The sequence below is a fragment of the Drosophila simulans genome, chromosome 2L (genome assembly GCF_016746395.2).
Source record: "Drosophila simulans strain w501 chromosome 2L, Prin_Dsim_3.1, whole genome shotgun sequence".
Taxonomy (NCBI): Eukaryota; Metazoa; Arthropoda; class Insecta; order Diptera; family Drosophilidae; genus Drosophila; species Drosophila simulans.
The window spans coordinates 5918060-5933743 of NC_052520.2; the positions used below are offsets into that span (position 1 = coordinate 5918060).

The 15684-nt window shown below is 44.5% G+C and overlaps 6 protein-coding genes and 1 long non-coding RNA gene across 9 annotated transcripts; 3 read left to right on the forward strand and 4 right to left on the reverse strand.

Annotated features, from left to right (window-relative positions):
- Positions 1–17: 17 nt before the first annotated feature.
- LOC6731131 (glycerol-3-phosphate dehydrogenase [NAD(+)], cytoplasmic) lies at positions 18–5163 on the forward strand. Of its 2 annotated transcripts, none has more exons than XM_016179628.2 (7): positions 18–511; positions 626–803; positions 2400–2606; positions 2672–3044; positions 3342–3495; positions 3564–3656; positions 4731–5163. In XM_016179628.2, exons 1-7 carry the CDS (start codon positions 468–470, stop codon positions 4741–4743), a joined length of 1062 nt encoding a protein of 353 aa, XP_016023684.1. In that variant the 5' UTR covers positions 18–467; the 3' UTR covers positions 4744–5163. The 2 variants fall into 2 exon arrangements, with proteins under 2 accessions (XP_016023684.1, XP_002078289.1); XM_002078253.4 differs by having other exon boundaries at positions 4181–4816.
- Positions 4819–5744, reverse strand: LOC123327147. Its single transcript, XR_006541648.1, has 2 exons — positions 5619–5744; positions 4819–5553 (listed from the first exon to the last, which is right to left on the reverse strand). It is a non-coding gene; the product is annotated as an uncharacterized LOC123327147 (long non-coding RNA).
- A 20-nt stretch (positions 5745–5764) lies between these two features.
- Positions 5765–11566, forward strand: LOC6731132 (serine/threonine-protein kinase 11-interacting protein). Of its 2 annotated transcripts, XM_016179630.3 has the most exons (10): positions 5765–5957; positions 6177–6339; positions 6480–8174; positions 8232–8352; positions 8409–8544; positions 8606–8738; positions 8791–8973; positions 9340–9408; positions 9779–10840; positions 10898–11566. In XM_016179630.3, exons 2-10 carry the CDS (start codon positions 6249–6251, stop codon positions 11362–11364), a joined length of 3957 nt encoding a protein of 1318 aa, XP_016023686.1. In that variant the 5' UTR covers positions 5765–5957; positions 6177–6248; the 3' UTR covers positions 11365–11566. The 2 variants fall into 2 exon arrangements, with proteins under 2 accessions (XP_016023686.1, XP_016023685.1); XM_016179629.3 differs by lacking the exon at positions 9340–9408.
- LOC6731133 (transmembrane protein 138) lies at positions 11448–12745 on the reverse strand. The gene is made up of 3 exons (XM_002078255.4): positions 12434–12745; positions 12123–12376; positions 11448–12065 (listed from the first exon to the last, which is right to left on the reverse strand). The coding sequence occupies exons 1-3, from the start codon at positions 12565–12567 to the stop codon at positions 11956–11958; spliced, it is 498 nt and encodes a 165-aa protein (XP_002078291.1). The 5' UTR covers positions 12568–12745; the 3' UTR covers positions 11448–11955.
- Positions 12746–12910: 165 nt separating this feature from the next.
- Positions 12911–13270, reverse strand: LOC6731134. Its single transcript, XM_002078256.4, has one exon. It carries the CDS (start codon positions 13226–13228, stop codon positions 12935–12937), a length of 294 nt encoding a protein of 97 aa, XP_002078292.1. The 5' UTR covers positions 13229–13270; the 3' UTR covers positions 12911–12934.
- A 138-nt stretch (positions 13271–13408) lies between these two features.
- Positions 13409–14058, forward strand: LOC6731135 (vitelline membrane protein Vm26Ab). Its single transcript, XM_002078257.4, has one exon. It carries the CDS (start codon positions 13488–13490, stop codon positions 13992–13994), a length of 507 nt encoding a protein of 168 aa, XP_002078293.3. The 5' UTR covers positions 13409–13487; the 3' UTR covers positions 13995–14058.
- Positions 14059–14479: 421 nt separating this feature from the next.
- LOC6731136 (chorion class CA protein ERA.1) lies at positions 14480–15220 on the reverse strand. The gene has a single exon (XM_002078258.4). It carries the CDS (start codon positions 15090–15092, stop codon positions 14520–14522), a length of 573 nt encoding a protein of 190 aa, XP_002078294.2. The 5' UTR covers positions 15093–15220; the 3' UTR covers positions 14480–14519.
- Positions 15221–15684: the final 464 nt, after the last annotated feature.

A 15684-nucleotide genomic window follows, 5' to 3' on the forward strand; every position in this document is an offset into this window, starting at 1 on the left:
GGCGTTATACAGTACTGGCCAACATAACAGGGATGCAACGCTCCAAAGTTCGGCAATTGAACTAATCTAAAGAGTTTACTATTCTAGTAAAACTAAAGTGTATTTAAATAATTTCCATTGGTAAAACAATACCAGGATGTACTGCGCATTGGAAAAGTGAGCGGATTTCCCGCTTGCGAGCTTATCGCACCACTAACACACACATACACACTCACACGGACTCTCTTCGCTCTCTTTCTCTCTCTCTCTTCGCAATCGCAACGATTTGTTGTTGGCCGCAGTGCTTGTTTTGCTTATATTAGCATGTGTGGAGTGCAAACCAAGAATCAGTAGTCGCCGCGGTTTCGACGTGTCAGTTTGCAGTACAATTACGATTTATTAATCGCGCCAAATCGCGGAGCCAAGTAGTACTTAGCAAGTAGCAAGAGGAAGCACATCAGCGAGTCCATCGACAACAATAACAAAATATGGCGGATAAAGTAAATGTGTGCATTGTGGGCTCCGGCAACTGGTGAGTGCACTTAATTACCCATTGCCAGATGCACTTACATAATAACCATTAAATCCACACCCGCACCAAACACCACCACCAACATTCCAATCTCTAAACCTTGCGTCCTTGCAGGGGTTCGGCCATAGCGAAAATCGTGGGCGCCAATGCCGCCGCTCTGCCGGAGTTCGAGGAGCGGGTGACCATGTTCGTCTACGAGGAGCTCATCGATGGCAAGAAGCTGACGGAGATTATCAACGAGACGCACGAGAACGTCAAGTACCTGAAAGGACACAAGCTGCCCCCGAATGTGGTGAGTGTTGGTTGCCAATCAATGGGGTGGACTTATGTAACGCCGGAGCGGATTGTTAACAAACAGCCGTGCGCTTACATAAAGGCTGCATACCTTGATCTTGGCCGTGCGGACCCAAATTATCTAATCGGTCGAATCCGCGTCTATTTTTACACCGCGCTCGCTCTCTCTCTGCGCTACGCTGCGCTCTGGCTGCACTTGGACTGCACTCTTCTTGCACTCTTGCTGCACTTTTCAGGGCCAGCATCGCGCTCTCCGCTCTCCCGAAAGAGCGCGTCCGCCCCAGTGCCTTTGACGTAGGTCAAGGCCGGTGGGCGTGCAACGGGCCACCCCCTCGCAGGGCCGCCCAGAATGCGTCAACATTCTATTAGCCGATAATTGGACAGGCAGGCGATAAGCAGGCGATCCACTCGAAACGGGTGCGTTGCTACACATGTACATGCTCCACAGGCACTCGAGCTGTTCTGTTCGCCGATTATTGATAAGCCCAACTGGTTCGGGTCGGCTGATAAAGTCCATCCATAAAGGAGAGTCAACAGTTCATCCGCGACAAAGTTTGCCCCATGCCTTGGAAAAAAACCTAGCCACACAGAGTCATGCGTTGGCAGCATGGGGATTGATAAACGTGAAAAACAGAAACCAAACAAAATGTGGGCGACACTTTCCCATGCCGCACCGTTTGTTTGCCTATATAATTTATATGCATATATAAATTTGGCAGACTTTCAGCGACTTTCGGCGTTCGTCGGAGAGGGGGGCATCAAAACAACAGATGAGCCAAAAAAAAAAATAGATAAATGAGGCTGAAAGCAATCTATAAGCAATGATCGCCACCAATGTCAGATATGCAAAATGTATGCAAAAGGCAATGAATATGTGTCAGCCAGCTAATGAGTTTAATGCAACAAAGAACTAATGAAAATGTTTGGAAATTCTGTTTATTTGCCCGTATAGAATTACTGACGTAGTGTGGAGCGAAATACGTGTCGAATAGCTTAGAAGTCTCAATTACCTGAATTCCTAATTGTCAGCTGTTTTTCTAGTTAAATTTACTTTTTCCGATGTCAAGCCATAGATATTTACGTTAATACAATATCTATAACAATTATTTAAATGTCATTGCCCCAGTAAGCTCATTAAAATGCAAGTAGCGCAACATCACACTATATACCTTAACCTTTTAAAATTTCCATTTGCTTGCCATTTTGGTCTTATTTGTGAACTCATAATCACTATCGTCGCGCGTTGGAAAAAACAAATACATTAGCAATATGAACTCATTTCAAATGCGACAAACAGGTTGGCGAGCCAGCATGGCGATATGGAGAAATAATACTCTGATGTACAAAGTCACCCATATCAAGCTCAGTCGATTGATCTGACCAGCCAGTCCGCGATTTAAATAGTCTAGACAGCTGAGGAACGAGCCTCCAAAAGTTGGAGTGGAATACACGTGCTGGGAAAATGATTTCCGCGATCCGTCTGCAGTTCCCTTCATTCAACCTTCAGCACGCTTATCGGAGTTATATATTTTTTTTTGTTTTTTTCCTTATCACAGTAATTAGAAAAGTTTACTTTGTGGCCCCTATTCCACAGGTTGCCGTGCCCGACCTGGTTGAGGCCGCCAAGAATGCCGACATCCTGATCTTCGTGGTGCCCCATCAGTTCATTCCCAACTTCTGCAAACAGCTTCTGGGCAAGATCAAGCCAAATGCCATCGCTATCTCCCTGATCAAGGGCTTCGACAAGGCCGAGGGCGGCGGCATCGATCTGATCTCGCATATAATCACGCGTCACCTGAAGGCAAGTCAGCGTCGCAAAGGTGACACCGCCAGAATATCTAATCCACTTGTGACTTTCCATCACAGATCCCATGCGCCGTGCTGATGGGCGCCAACCTGGCCAACGAGGTGGCTGAGGGCAACTTCTGCGAAACGACAATCGGCTGCACGGACAAGAAGTATGGCAAGGTGCTGCGCGATCTCTTCCAGGCGAACCACTTCCGCGTGGTGGTCGTGGACGACGCTGATGCCGTGGAGGTCTGCGGTGCCCTCAAGAACATCGTGGCCTGCGGCGCTGGCTTTGTTGATGGCCTCAAGCTGGGCGACAACACCAAGGCAGCTGTCATCCGACTGGGCCTCATGGAGATGATTCGCTTCGTGGACGTCTTCTATCCCGGCAGCAAGCTGTCCACCTTCTTCGAGAGCTGCGGCGTGGCCGATCTGATCACGACGTGTTACGGTGAGTGCAAAAGCTGGCCAGGGCATGTGAGTTTGGTGCTCGGTTAAATTGAGAAGGTTATCAGGAACGGGCAACAAACTGCTAGTCAAATACTATTATTATTTTAAGGCAAAACAAGTCTGCCAATGACTCACATTCAACAGTAATGGCGAATTGCTTTATTAGCCTACACTAATAGCTGTGAACAAATTAGTTCTGTTTATGACTGTAAGCTTGTTATTTTAAGTTGTTTGTTTCATGTAAGGTGGCAATTACAATTTTATAATGCTTGATATAATAACTATGCATCTCTTCCAGGTGGCCGTAACCGCCGCGTCTCTGAGGCGTTTGTGACTTCTGGAAAAACCATTGAGGAGCTGGAGAAGGAAATGCTCAACGGCCAGAAGCTGCAGGGCCCACCCACTGCCGAGGAGGTCAACTACATGCTGAAGAACAAGGGTCTGGAGGACAAGTACGACTGAGCTTAGAATCCAATAAGATTCGAATTGTTAACTAAAGACTGATCCTCTTTGCTTGCAGATTCCCCCTGTTCACGGCTATCCACAAAATATGCACAAATCAGCTCAAGCCTAATGATTTAATTGATTGCATACGCAATCACCCTGAGCATATGTAAGTGTTTCGTTTGCATTGGTTATGTCTCGTTTGCGCCTGTTTACCCTGCTATCCTGATACCCTGCCTTCCTGCAAATCCCCCGAAATGAGCTCTGGCTTTGTATTCTCACCTTTAACGTTTGATTTATTATTGTTTCCTTAACTTTTCTTATTTTAAGTTTACCTTTTTCCTATGCTAAGTTGATGCACCTTCTGTTTCTGTTTCTTTGATTGTTTCCCTATTATTATTTTATTAATACCTAAACTAAGTTTAACTTTAACATTAATAAAGTGCTAAATAATAAAACTCGATGCGAAATTCAAAATTCTTTAAATTGAAAATATCATTGGGAATGTTTTACATTCCCCAAAGAAATCATTCATAATCCCGATTCACATGCATCAGTGTCATTCGTTTTCAGAGTTATATTCAGCCATTTATTTCGTTACATCCCGTAGTCACTGCTAATCCATCGAAATAATATTATTTTCCATCCATTACAAATTAGTTTCCTTCTCTTCTTTTTATATTATTTTTATAGGGATACGTCCATCATGCCGTCGCCAAAACTTTAAACTGTGTTACACCCAAACAAGATCAGTCAATGTATATTGTAAATACTATATATACCCGCATAGATCAAATCAACCAGTCATCTTCACCAAGGCATATAAAGCTGGCATTATATAGATATATGCATAAAGTCAGAAAAGTCGTTCCACGTCAACTGCATTTCTATTTCCTCTAATTCTCGCAAGTGTTTTTCAATGTGTACAGTGCTTAAGTGTTAGATAATCGAACCAAAACAAAGAGTGTCATAATTGTTGAACCTAATTGGAATTGTTAAAATAAATATAAATTAAATACAAGTTTTTTGTACATACCAACCAAAAGTGTTCCCAACTCATTTAACATTCTAAATTGGCAGCTTCAAATCGGCAAAGAGCAGTACGTACAAAAACTCCAAAGTTAATAAATTTTGCAATTTTCAGTTAATCAAGCACGGTTGTGTTTTATTTTAATGGATGTGTATTAATTGAAACGGATCGAGAAACCTGTGATTTAAAACACTTTCTTCTTTTACTTCACAGGCAAAATTTGTAAATCTTCTAAAGAAGCTGAGACGTTTTTAACATTTTTATGCACCACAGAGAATAAATGTATTTTTTCAGCACAACGCCAACTCAATGAATCTTTGGATTCCATTTTCTAACCAGTTAACTAAAAGGATTGTATAGGTTGTTGCCTTAGTTAGCTTATTGATTTTAATCCAAAACCACGCATATCCAACGAACCACAGAAGAAAACTGACAACCAAAGTCTGCTTTAATTTTAAAATTTAGTTGTTTTCAATTCCAAACTAGCCAAGAAACAAACGCAAGTACCTAACAAATATATTGTAATTTTGTGGCCGACGGAGCTAGCGAAGAGAATCTTAGTATAATTTTAATCGGACTGCGTAGACACTAGAATTAAATGATTACCCAAAGGTCGTTGCAAAAATAAAAAAAGCTGAGTAATTAACGGGGGGTTGTTCCTTTATTTTCTATTTTGAAGGTATGCAGTGCTATAATCACAATGGAATCAGGATAGCGGTAAATTCATAATTTTCTAAAGATAAGTTTATCTGATGATCTGATGATATCTCAAAATATACATCCATACATAGATGGCGCTAGGTAGACATTCTACATGCGCGCCTTTAATTAATAATTCAACTATTGCTTACAAGTTTATTTTTTGAATTGAGAACTTTGTTGTAAATTTGGTCCAATAAATATTAACATATATTTAAAACTCATCTTTCACTTTCCTGCGCGTCATGGCAATGGGCAATATTTAAAATTGGCGGTAATATTAATGCGATGTCTATCCGATGATTTTGCATTGCAAAAGAAGAAAATTAAACATTCGCTACAAAAATGTAAACAAGAATGTTTTGCGTGATATGAAAAATAAATCAATTTTATGAATCTTACTTGTTTCCTGGCATTACGAAAAATGTTTATAATTTATTTGGCAATTACTGCTCAATTTTGTATGCATAAAATTATTAAGGAAGTGCAGCACAACAAATACCGATAGACAGAATAAAAACCCGATATCGTAGTAAAATAAACACATCGACTCATCGCTAAATCCAAGTGTCTGGGGTTCGCTGTTACTGTCAAATTGGCAAGAAGAAGAGGCATAACAAAAGTATTTTTGCATTCTGCAAGTGGAATATTCCTACGCCCTAATTGATCGAACAAATCTAAAGACGACGAATAATGCAGACGACCAACCGGATACATGGTTGAATCAGACCAATCCACAATGTAAATATTAAATGGAAGCTGACGCAGGCAATTTTGCAGCACAGTGGCGTCATACATATTTCTCTTTGTTGTTTTTCAATGGTCTGCAAATACGTATAGTATAGTATTAGTGAAAAATGAGACTTGTGCCTGACGCATGAACTAATCTATTCTAGACACATCCCACCGAGCTGGTGAATCTAAGCCTTGATTACTAAACTGTCATTTCCACTGTTCCAGCACCAAGGAGTCAACCAGAGCACCGGATAAATCGCATGGGATAAAAACACGACCTTAGCAGAGGGATCGACCATGGATCCGCAGAAGATCACAGAGCTGGCCAACCTGCTCCGGCAGAACGGCGACAAAATATTGAGCTCCGAGTTTACCTTGACGTTATCAGGTGAGGCAGATGGAGCTAAAGCTAAGCCAAAAACTAGCACGCAAAATGCTAAATGCATGCGGGTGTTGGCTGATGACTGGGCTTTACTACGCCCCAATAAAAGTTCGATCACTTATCGCTCAACACATTCTCCGGCACAGGTTCCCTGCTGCGGGCGCTGAACGACTCCTTCACCCTGATTGCGGACACTGAAATCGGAACTGGCGCGGGTTACCTCCAGCCGCAGTCTTTTCAGGTGGTCAAGCCCATCAACGCCAAGTCCAGCGTCTTCCCCGACCTCCAGCTGGTCCATGACTTTGTGCAGAAGACGACACTTTTGAAGCTGACCTACTTTCCCAGCGAACACTATTTCGAGGGCGCCATCGACATAGCGAAGTTTCGAGCACTGCGCCGCCTCGAGGTAAACAAAATCAACATCTGTCAGGTTGTGGGCATCCAACCGCTGCGCGGCCAGCTGCAACATTTGATCTGCGTAAAAAGCCTTACCAGCGTGGACGACATTATCACGCGCTGCGGCGGCGACAACTCGAATGGCTTTGTGTGGAACGAGCTAAAGACGGCCGATTTCAGCTACAACAGCCTGCGCAGTGTAGACACCGCCCTGGAGTTCGCACAGCACCTGCAACACCTAAACCTTCGGCATAATAAGCTCACCAGCGTGGCCGCCATCAAATGGCTGCCGCATCTTAAGACCCTGGACCTGAGCTACAACTGCCTTACGCACCTTCCACAGTTTCACATGGAGGCCTGCAAGCGGCTACAACTATTGAACATCAGCAACAACTACGTAGAGGAGCTTTTGGACGTGGCAAAGCTGGACGCTCTGTACAACTTGGATCTGTCCGACAACTGCCTGTTGGAGCACTCGCAGTTGCTGCCACTGAGTGCACTGATGAGCCTAATTGTACTAAATCTGCAAGGAAATCCGCTTGCTTGCAATCACAAACATCGCCAGGCGACAGCACAGTATCTGCACAAGAACACCGCAACTGTGAAGTTTGTCTTGGACTTTGAGCCACTAACTAAGGCGGAGAAGGCGCTGACGGGCAGCCAAAAGTGGCGCTACATAGGCGGTCTTAACTACCGCTCGCCCAGGAGTACCTCGATGTCCATCAACAGCTCTAGTGCTTCCATAAACACCAGCGACGGCTCCCAGTTTTCCAGCTTCGGCTCGCAGCGTTCGGTTTCTATAAGAGGAAATAACTACACTTTGGAAGACAACCAATCGATGGACACCTCGCAATCTAGCAAACGGATAAGTTCGTGTAAGATCAGGACAGTGGACATAGAAGAGAGCAGTGAGATCGATACAGACGCAGCATCCGTTTCCACGCCAAATCCTCGATCCGAATATGAAGAGGAACCGGATAATTCGCACCTGGAGACCAAGAAAAAAATCGAGACACTACGTCTTACTTATGGCAATGAATGGTTGAAGTCCGGCAACGCTGAGCTGATGCTGGGAATCGAAACGCCGCAGCCAACTGAACGGGAGCGCAATGAGTCTCGCCAGCTTTTCAATGAGTACCTAGGCGAACTATCTGCATCCACAGAAGCAAAAAATGACTCTGAGCACCACAACATTAGCTCCACACCCACGAACAACGTTTTGTTAGCTTCCACCTTCGACACCACCATTACTCCTATTAAATCGGAAGCGAACGACACAAGTGGGCAGACTCTGTACGAAACCTGCACTGAGGGCGAAGAGACAAACTACGAGAGTCTAGACAACAACACTATGGAGCTGTCGACAGAAGAACGACCGCCTGACAGGCACGAAGAATTGTTGAGACTTTATGCAAGTAGCTCTAATGCTCAGGATGAGGATCCGGGTAAGACATGTTGATCGGTGTAGTAACTCGTTACTAAAGCTCATTCAAACATTGCAGTATCCGATGCTGAGTCTGATGAGGAGACCTACATAGTCTACCATGAACAGAAACCGAGCGAAGCTCTGTTTCTTACCATATCATCGAATTTTATACGCGAAAAAGACACGTTAACTGAAAGGTAAGTTTTAATCATTAAATGGAGAAAATGTTCATATCAATTATTTTACCGTATAGGACGAAAGCCAAATGGAGTCTAAAAATCCTCGAGTCATGCGAGCGTGTTAGGTCCAACACCTTGCGCATCAATTTCGACACGATGCGGAAGGATAAACAGGAGCGTATCTATTGCGTGGAAAATACGCTATGCCAGGTTAGTGAACTGATGAATTCTAATAACAGGCAACGAAAATTCACTTTTTGTTCTCTTGAAGGAACTGGAAAGGAAACTGCGAGACATTCTATCGCAGCGTGATCTAACCGAAATGAACATATCCATCTATCGCTGTGTGAATTGCCTAACGCAGTTTACTATTGAGCAAAAAAGCAAGCGATATAAAACAAAGGGTGAGTACAGCAGAAATTAAAGAAACTATTGCTGGAACTACATTTATTTTAGAATTGCGATGTCCGGATTGTCGCAGTGTCTATGTGGCTGAAGTAACCGAATTATCCTCATCTTTGTCCAAACCTTCTGGTGAAGTGGTGGTAGAGCCCAAACTTTCACCCGCCATGATTGTGGAGGAATCCCCAGTGGAGGAACTCGCTGCGGCGACAAATAAGGAAGAAAGCAACAGCATTGGCAAGTCCTTGGCCAGTTTTCTTTTTTACTTTGATGAAGTTCTAGAAAATTTCTAAAGAATATTGCTTTTGTAGTTCAGTTTATGGTTTCAGAAGCATTTCATTAGTTTTACAGAGCCATTTTTTGAGATTCGCTTTAGTTTTTGTTGTGTTTGGTGTATAATTTTAAGTTTGTGTTGGATATATTTACTGTACATTAATTTAATTTTTATTTCTTTTTATTTTATTTGCATGCGAACACAAATCGAAAATGGCAAAACCAATCTAACTTTTGTATATTTACATTGTTCTTTTGGACTTTTTCTCTCACCCAACTACCGACAACAATAATAATTGTTGTGATGTAAAAACTTAATTAATACTTTAGTGGCCAACTGCAGGCTAACAACTGCAAAAAACACACCCAAGCTTAGGAGTTTGACGCAAGCCACCAAAAGTTAATATGCCAATTTGTATACTTTTTATTTCACTTAACAATTTGCGTTTCGCTTTTGTTCCATAATGTGAAGCAGCATTTGGACGTGAAGCAAAGATAAGCTAACTTACTAATAGTTCTTGGACGACGAGGTCGTTTACAAGTCTTATAAAATTTTACTTGCACGTCTTGATCCTTGGTACCCAAAATTATGTATTAACTGAAACAAAATTTAAACAAAATTTAGCTCATTATAAGACCTGTAGATACCGACAAATATATCAAAATTTAAGCATTAGCTAAAGCTTTATTAATCTTAGAGAGCAATGCTGCTTCCATTAATAAACAATTAAGTTAATTAGAGCACCAGACTAATATTTCAACATTATAGGTTCCGCCAATTCGCTAAATGGGAGCAGCTCTTGCTCAAAAATTACCAACTCACAGAGCTCTTTCGACTCGAATCAATCCGTAGTGGGCAGCTCGAACACGGATCGGGATCTGGAGTTTCGGGCCAACGAAAGTGATGTGGACATCATCTCCAATCCGAGCCAGTCCAGCATAGAGGTACTAGATCCGAACTACGTGCAGAGCGCCAGTCGCAAGACCTCAGAAGAGCGCCGCATATCTCAGCTACCTCATCTGGAGACGATACACGATGAAATCGCGAAATCAAAGAGCTTCATCGAACGCGAGTTTGGTCAGCTTCTGGCGGAGCAGGCTCAGCCTACGACACCTTCGGCTGCAGCTCCCTTGGCTCCTGCAAAATCGGCTGTCCCATCCCATGTACCGCTGACAGAGAGCAGCTCGTCGGGATCTGTAACGGACAGCATATGTACCACCTACGAGCAGCAGGCCACTGATGCGCCACAAAATCTACAAACTTCCCTGCTCACCGAGTCGTCAAACAGCCAAGTTAGTGGTTCGGATGCGGAATCTAATAGCCGTTTGAAAACCGCTGAGGATGCCAGCCTGCTGCCTTTCGCATCTGTATTTCAATCAACCAATCTGCTCATGTCCAGCTCAAAGAAGTTGATCGAGTCGGAGGCAACTGTTTTTGGTACCCAGCCGTACAAGTTTAACTACAGCGACTTTAATGATATCGACCACCGGCTGAAGCTCTACTTCTACCAACGAAAGTTTAAAGAGGATGGCGAGCATTTCAAGTGGTTGGCCAAAGGTCGCATCTACAATGAGCAGACGCAATCCTTGGGAGAAGGGCTTGTGGTAATGTCCAACTGCAAGTGCTATCTAATGGAGGCGTTTGCAGAACCTCACGACGATGTAGCCAAATGGCTGCGGCAGGTCATCAGCGTGGCAGTCAATCGTTTGGTGGCCATTGATCTGATGCCCTGGAAACTTGGATTGTCCTTCACCTTAAAGGATTGGGGAGGATTTGTGCTGCTCTTGCATGACATGCTAAGGACGGAAAGTTTACTGAATTATTTACAACGTAAGTGAAACTCTTGGATGTTCCTTATTTTCTAATACTAATTGTATTTTTTTACAGAAATTCCTCTGCCTGAGCAGTGCAAGCTGAATCATCAGCCCTCAGCACTACTTGGCCATCAGTTGGAAACTATTGCGGCCGAACCAGTCAAGATGTGCTCCCTGATTCCCAGCTGCCAATGTATCTGTGACCAGGAGAAGAGCTCCTTTGAACCCTCCCTGCTCCTAATCACGGACTCACATTTGTACATCTCAGGAAATAGCAACTTCACGTGGCTGTCACACAAAATTCAGGAAAAGTCCATTCAACCAGAACTTAGCCTTAATCAGCCACTGAGCAATTTGGTGGACGTGGAGCGCATTACAGACCAAAAGTATGCGATCAACTTCATTGATGAGACGCAAAACAGGTGCGAGATATGGCAGTTGCACTTCGAAACGCATGCCAATGCCGCATGTTGCCTGAATGTCATCGGAAAAGGATGGGAGCAGCTATTTGGAGTGCCATTCAGTCTCTCTGGAACGTGAGGAGCGGATTTCCCTAGAAAATTGAATACAGCCTGTTCCAATTATTGTGCAAAGTTTAGAATTGTTGATCTTAATTGACTATGTTATTTAATGTCAGATTAGTTTTATTAACTTAGGCTAGAGCTTTCAATCAATAAGAAATGGTGCTGTACCACGATTTAAATGTAAATATTTATAAATATAGAGGTTATTATTTTTTGAAGTCCTTGCAATATATTTCATATATTACAAAGTTAAATCGTCTAACTTGTTTCATTTGTTGTTAGATGAGTTATAGTTGGTATCAGTAAGTGGATAATACATATTTACTTTTATTTACACATACATCATATTTTTGGGAACAAAAGAACTACAATATTGTCAAGGAATTTTGTTTGCTAATGAAAGAAAATTCACATGTGAGTCATAAACTCGGTCGGATTTATTTTCGACTTATCTGTTAGTGTACTATCTACTTGATAATTCCGGCATAGTGGTTTTTCATTTCTGTTTTAAATCGGATATCTTCATCTATCTCTAGCATATATCTATCTATATACATTACACTTCTTATCCTGACTCACTCATCGAAGTGTCCACTTAACCGGCGTCTTACTTATCGCCCAGCTGATCTGCGATCCAGTCAAGATGCTCCTCCTTAAAGCGAGGATCTGCCATGGTCAGAGCCGTCGACTTGGAGCTGTAGTAATAGAATACCGACACTGTGTGGAAGGGGAGGGTATTATGATAAGTGTTGAAGGAATGTTTCTGGGACTCACTGATGCGCTGTGCCACTGATAGGGCAAACAGACCCAATGGCCAATGATGACCGTCCTCTTCTGGCGGCTGACGGTATTGGTAGATGATCCAGAAGTGCTGGGAGGCGGACAGAAGGAAATAGATGGTAATGCTGGCCATGAAGAGCTTGCAGTTCCGCAGGATTATGTGCGAGGCGCCGACCTGGTATACACACGTCGAGTGGAGCGCGAGGGTGAACAGCAGGTACTCCGCGATAATCAGGGCATCCTGAGTGCTGTGGTAACGTGCAGTGGTCAGAAAGGATATCTCCTTGATTCCCTAAGATACTCACACAAAGAGAATTATGGCTGTCTGCAATCGGTTTCTGGCCAGCGAAGGACCAAAGGCGTGGCAAAAGAGATCCACTCCCAGAAGGGCAAACTGAAAGAAGAGCACCCAGGAGTAGCGTCGCAGTGTTAGCTTCATGGCGGTGTCCAAATGTCAAGCGCTTGTTTTCGGTCAGTTTGTTGCGTGCTTACTGTGCGGGGGTTTGTTGTGTCCTTCGTCCTGGTGACGTCAAAGCTACCACTGCGGTCATGCGCTATGGGTTCGTACAATCCCCCTATCGATAGACAGATTTCCATGGAAAACTGTTGAAAATTTGAATACAGTTGAGGTAGACACTTGAAACTTAGCACAAAATTCTCGGGACCAGTACGGGTGGCCAGTACGGGACCGAGTACGGGTATTTAGATATAAATTTGGTATATGAATAAAATGGGTACGTATTATTAGAACCCAGGATACAAATTGGAGTAAGAAAACTGAAGATTATTCTGGGCTGCTTTTATTATCACACATATCGAGCATATTCAAAAGGGTACTGCTGCCGTTTTCCCGATCCAAAGGTGTCCATTCTGCCAGCCTGTCGCCGGAATCTCCTGTAGTACTGCTGGTTCATCTCGGAGTAGAAGTTTGTGGGCAGTAGGTGGGACCAACTGTGGTCGCCTTCGCCATTGTGGCGGTCCAGAAACTGTAACATCGATGCGGAAGTGACTTCGGCAGCCCCTGCACTCCAGAATGGCCCGGTTGAATTTAAGGTCACCAGAGCCAAGACCAGAAACCAGAACGTCATCGTCTTAGCCATTTGCGAAGAGAGCTGGTTGGCCAAAACCCGGCACCCAATACCCTCCTCCAAAGTCGACTGCCGGTTGCAGGTGGTCAGCAGATTTCGAGCTGCGGTGCTTCCATTTGCATTTTTTCCGAACTCTGTCGTTCTACTCCGGCAGTGCGATCAGCGTTTTCCGAGTGGGCTATAAAGTGGATTGGCTGGGAGGCTCCAATCAACAGTCAGCCTTCGTTCGTCACTTCAGCAGCAAGTAGAAACAGCTCGAGAACCATCCGCAATGGCATTCAACTTTGGTCACCTCCTCATCGCCGGCCTCGTGGCCTTGTCCGCCGTGTCCTCGGAGACCATCCAGCTGCAGCCCACTCAGGGCATCCTCATCCCCGCCCCGCTGGCCGAGAACATCCGTGTGTCGCGTGCCGCCTACGGAGGATACGGATCTGCCCCAGCTGCCCAATCGTACTCCGCCCCAGCTGCTCCCGCTGCCCAGGCCTACTCTGCTCCAGCTGCCCCAGCCTACTCCGCACCCGCTGCTCCCGCCTACTCCGCACCCGCTGCTCCTGCCTACTCTGCTCCCGCTGCCCCAGCCTACTCCGCCCCGGCCGCACCAGCCTACTCCGCACCCGCCTCCATTCCGTCGCCGCCGTGCCCCAAGAACTACCTGTTCAGCTGCCAGCCCTCCCTGCAGCCCGTGCCCTGCTCCGCCCCAGCTCAGTCCTACGGATCCGCCGGTGCCTACTCCCAGTACGTGCCCCAGTACGCCGTCCCCTTCGTCCGCGAACTTTAAGGATCCAACCGAATTTGACTTGACATCTGAACCTTAGAATAAAGTAATGCTTTCATAAAAAACATTTTAGATATTTTAATGAAGGGTTTTTCAGATTTGGGCTATTACTTTGTGTTTCTTCAAGCTATTTCAAAAGTTTCAGCTCTCTGAAATCTTTTAATAACTTAAATATATATAATTATTACCGATATGATGCAACAAATTTAAGACTTTTGTGTTTTACTAGTATACCATTTTTATAAAGAACAAAATCATATAAAAGGAGTAATGTGCTTCTATACCAATTTGGAATAGTTATATCTTATTAATTACTGATTACAGTAAGTCAAGTAACTCAGGAAAAAGTATTCTATACTATATATCTGACGTCTTAGCAAAGATTAAAACGACACCAAAAGTTGCTCCCAATTTTCTAATCTTATTTATATTTAATAGTTCCCAACAGAAGTCATAAATATATAATTAAAATTAAAAAGATTGAAATATCTTGTTTAAAGTTTCAGTTTATTACGGACAGCTAGTTGATCAATATGAGCTGTGCCCACATGGAACCGGCTTGATAACCGCTTCGCAGGAGAACACATAGTTCTTTGGACAAGCTGGTGAAGGAACTTCACTGAGTGTGTTTTGTTGTTGGTATGTTCCCTGGGCCGGTACCTGGGCCTCATCCTGGTCGTAGCTGCGAGCGAAGCCAAATTTGCCACGTCCAAAACCAGGACCTCCGAAGCCGGGACCTCCGAAACCGGGACCTCCAAAGCCGGGACGTCCAAAGCCAGGGCCTCCGAAGCCAGGACCTCCAAAACCAGGTCCTCCGAACCCAGGACCACCAAAGTTGTTCTCCACGATTACCTCCTGTACGATTTGCTGTTGTCTCCTCCTACGATTCAGATTCGCATCTGATTGCTCGACAGCTGATGATCTCGAGGGCAGGCTCCTCAAGCACCCTGTACTCCCTCCACAGGTCGAGGCTTCCAAACCAGCCTGCTGACCCAGAGAACTCGCTCCGGCCAAAAGGGCAAAGAATCCGAGATACTTCCACATGCTGACTTGATATGGTGGCGTTGCAAGCTGAGAAAGCCGAGATGCGGCGTTGTTCATGAGGCTTTTATAACCTCATGCCACCAGAAGTGCACAACGAAGCGGAAACGGAGATGGCCAAGGTAACACCCAACAACTGGGTCACTTGGTCGCACATTCCAGAGGGCGAGTGGGATCACAACTGGGGCGAAGTTGGAAGTTCGAGAAAATGGGCCATGGGTTGGAAGGGGTTAATCCGCTGGGCGAGGGCCCAAGTCACTACTTGGCTGGGCTCGGAAACCCTACGAGCACCTGAAACCCGAAGGTCAGCACATTGTGGCCACTGCTGCTTTCCGGCTTGTAGGCTGACCGCCCAGTCAAGCGATTGATGATGGGATCCGATATCGCATTACCCAATCGCTTGCACTTTTCATTTTTCCGCTTTGTCGCTGATTCGGATGTGTCGCAAGCATTTCTTCTAGTTAAAATATACATTTATGTACATTTTAATAACTATTTTGATTCGTACCAGCATTTCCTGCAGTTCAGTGACCCACAACGAGCAGCTTGGCAGAAAGGTTAAAAACTGAAAGTTTGCTTAGTTGCAATCACCTGTATCTGGCGGATGTAGATTTAATCGGATTGGGAAAAACTGGAGGGAGTAGCCAAATGC

Bases quoted from the DNA above. Each gene is read 5' to 3' on its own strand.
- LOC6731131 (XM_002078253.4), top strand. From the start codon at position 468: ATGGCGGATAAAGTAAATGTGTGCATTGTGGGCTCCGGCAACTG. The intron at 512-625 runs GTGAGTGCACTT...GCGTCCTTGCAG, and splicing joins ATTGTGGGCTCCGGCAACTG to GGGTTCGGCCATAGCGAAAA. The intron at 804-2,399 runs GTGAGTGTTGGT...CCTATTCCACAG, and splicing joins ACAAGCTGCCCCCGAATGTG to GTTGCCGTGCCCGACCTGGT.
- LOC6731132 (XM_016179630.3), top strand. From the start codon at position 6,249: ATGGATCCGCAGAAGATCACAGAGCTGGCCAACCTGCTCCGGCAGAAC. The intron at 8,353-8,408 runs GTAAGTTTTAAT...TTTACCGTATAG, and splicing joins AAAGACACGTTAACTGAAAG to GACGAAAGCCAAATGGAGTC. The intron at 8,739-8,790 runs GTGAGTACAGCA...CATTTATTTTAG, and splicing joins CAAGCGATATAAAACAAAGG to AATTGCGATGTCCGGATTGT.
- LOC6731133 (XM_002078255.4), bottom strand. From the start codon at position 12,567: ATGAAGCTAACACTGCGACGCTACTCCTGGGTGCTCTTCTTTCAGTTT. The intron at 12,377-12,433 runs GTGAGTATCTTA...ACGTTACCACAG, and splicing joins ACAGCCATAATTCTCTTTGT to CACTCAGGATGCCCTGATTA. The intron at 12,066-12,122 runs GTGAGTCCCAGA...CCTTCCACACAG, and splicing joins ATCAGTGGCACAGCGCATCA to TGTCGGTATTCTATTACTAC.
- LOC6731134 (XM_002078256.4), bottom strand. From the start codon at position 13,228: ATGGCTAAGACGATGACGTTCTGGTTTCTGGTCTTGGCTCTGGTGACC.
- LOC6731135 (XM_002078257.4), top strand. From the start codon at position 13,488: ATGGCATTCAACTTTGGTCACCTCCTCATCGCCGGCCTCGTGGCCTTG.
- LOC6731136 (XM_002078258.4), bottom strand. From the start codon at position 15,092: ATGAACAACGCCGCATCTCGGCTTTCTCAGCTTGCAACGCCACCATAT.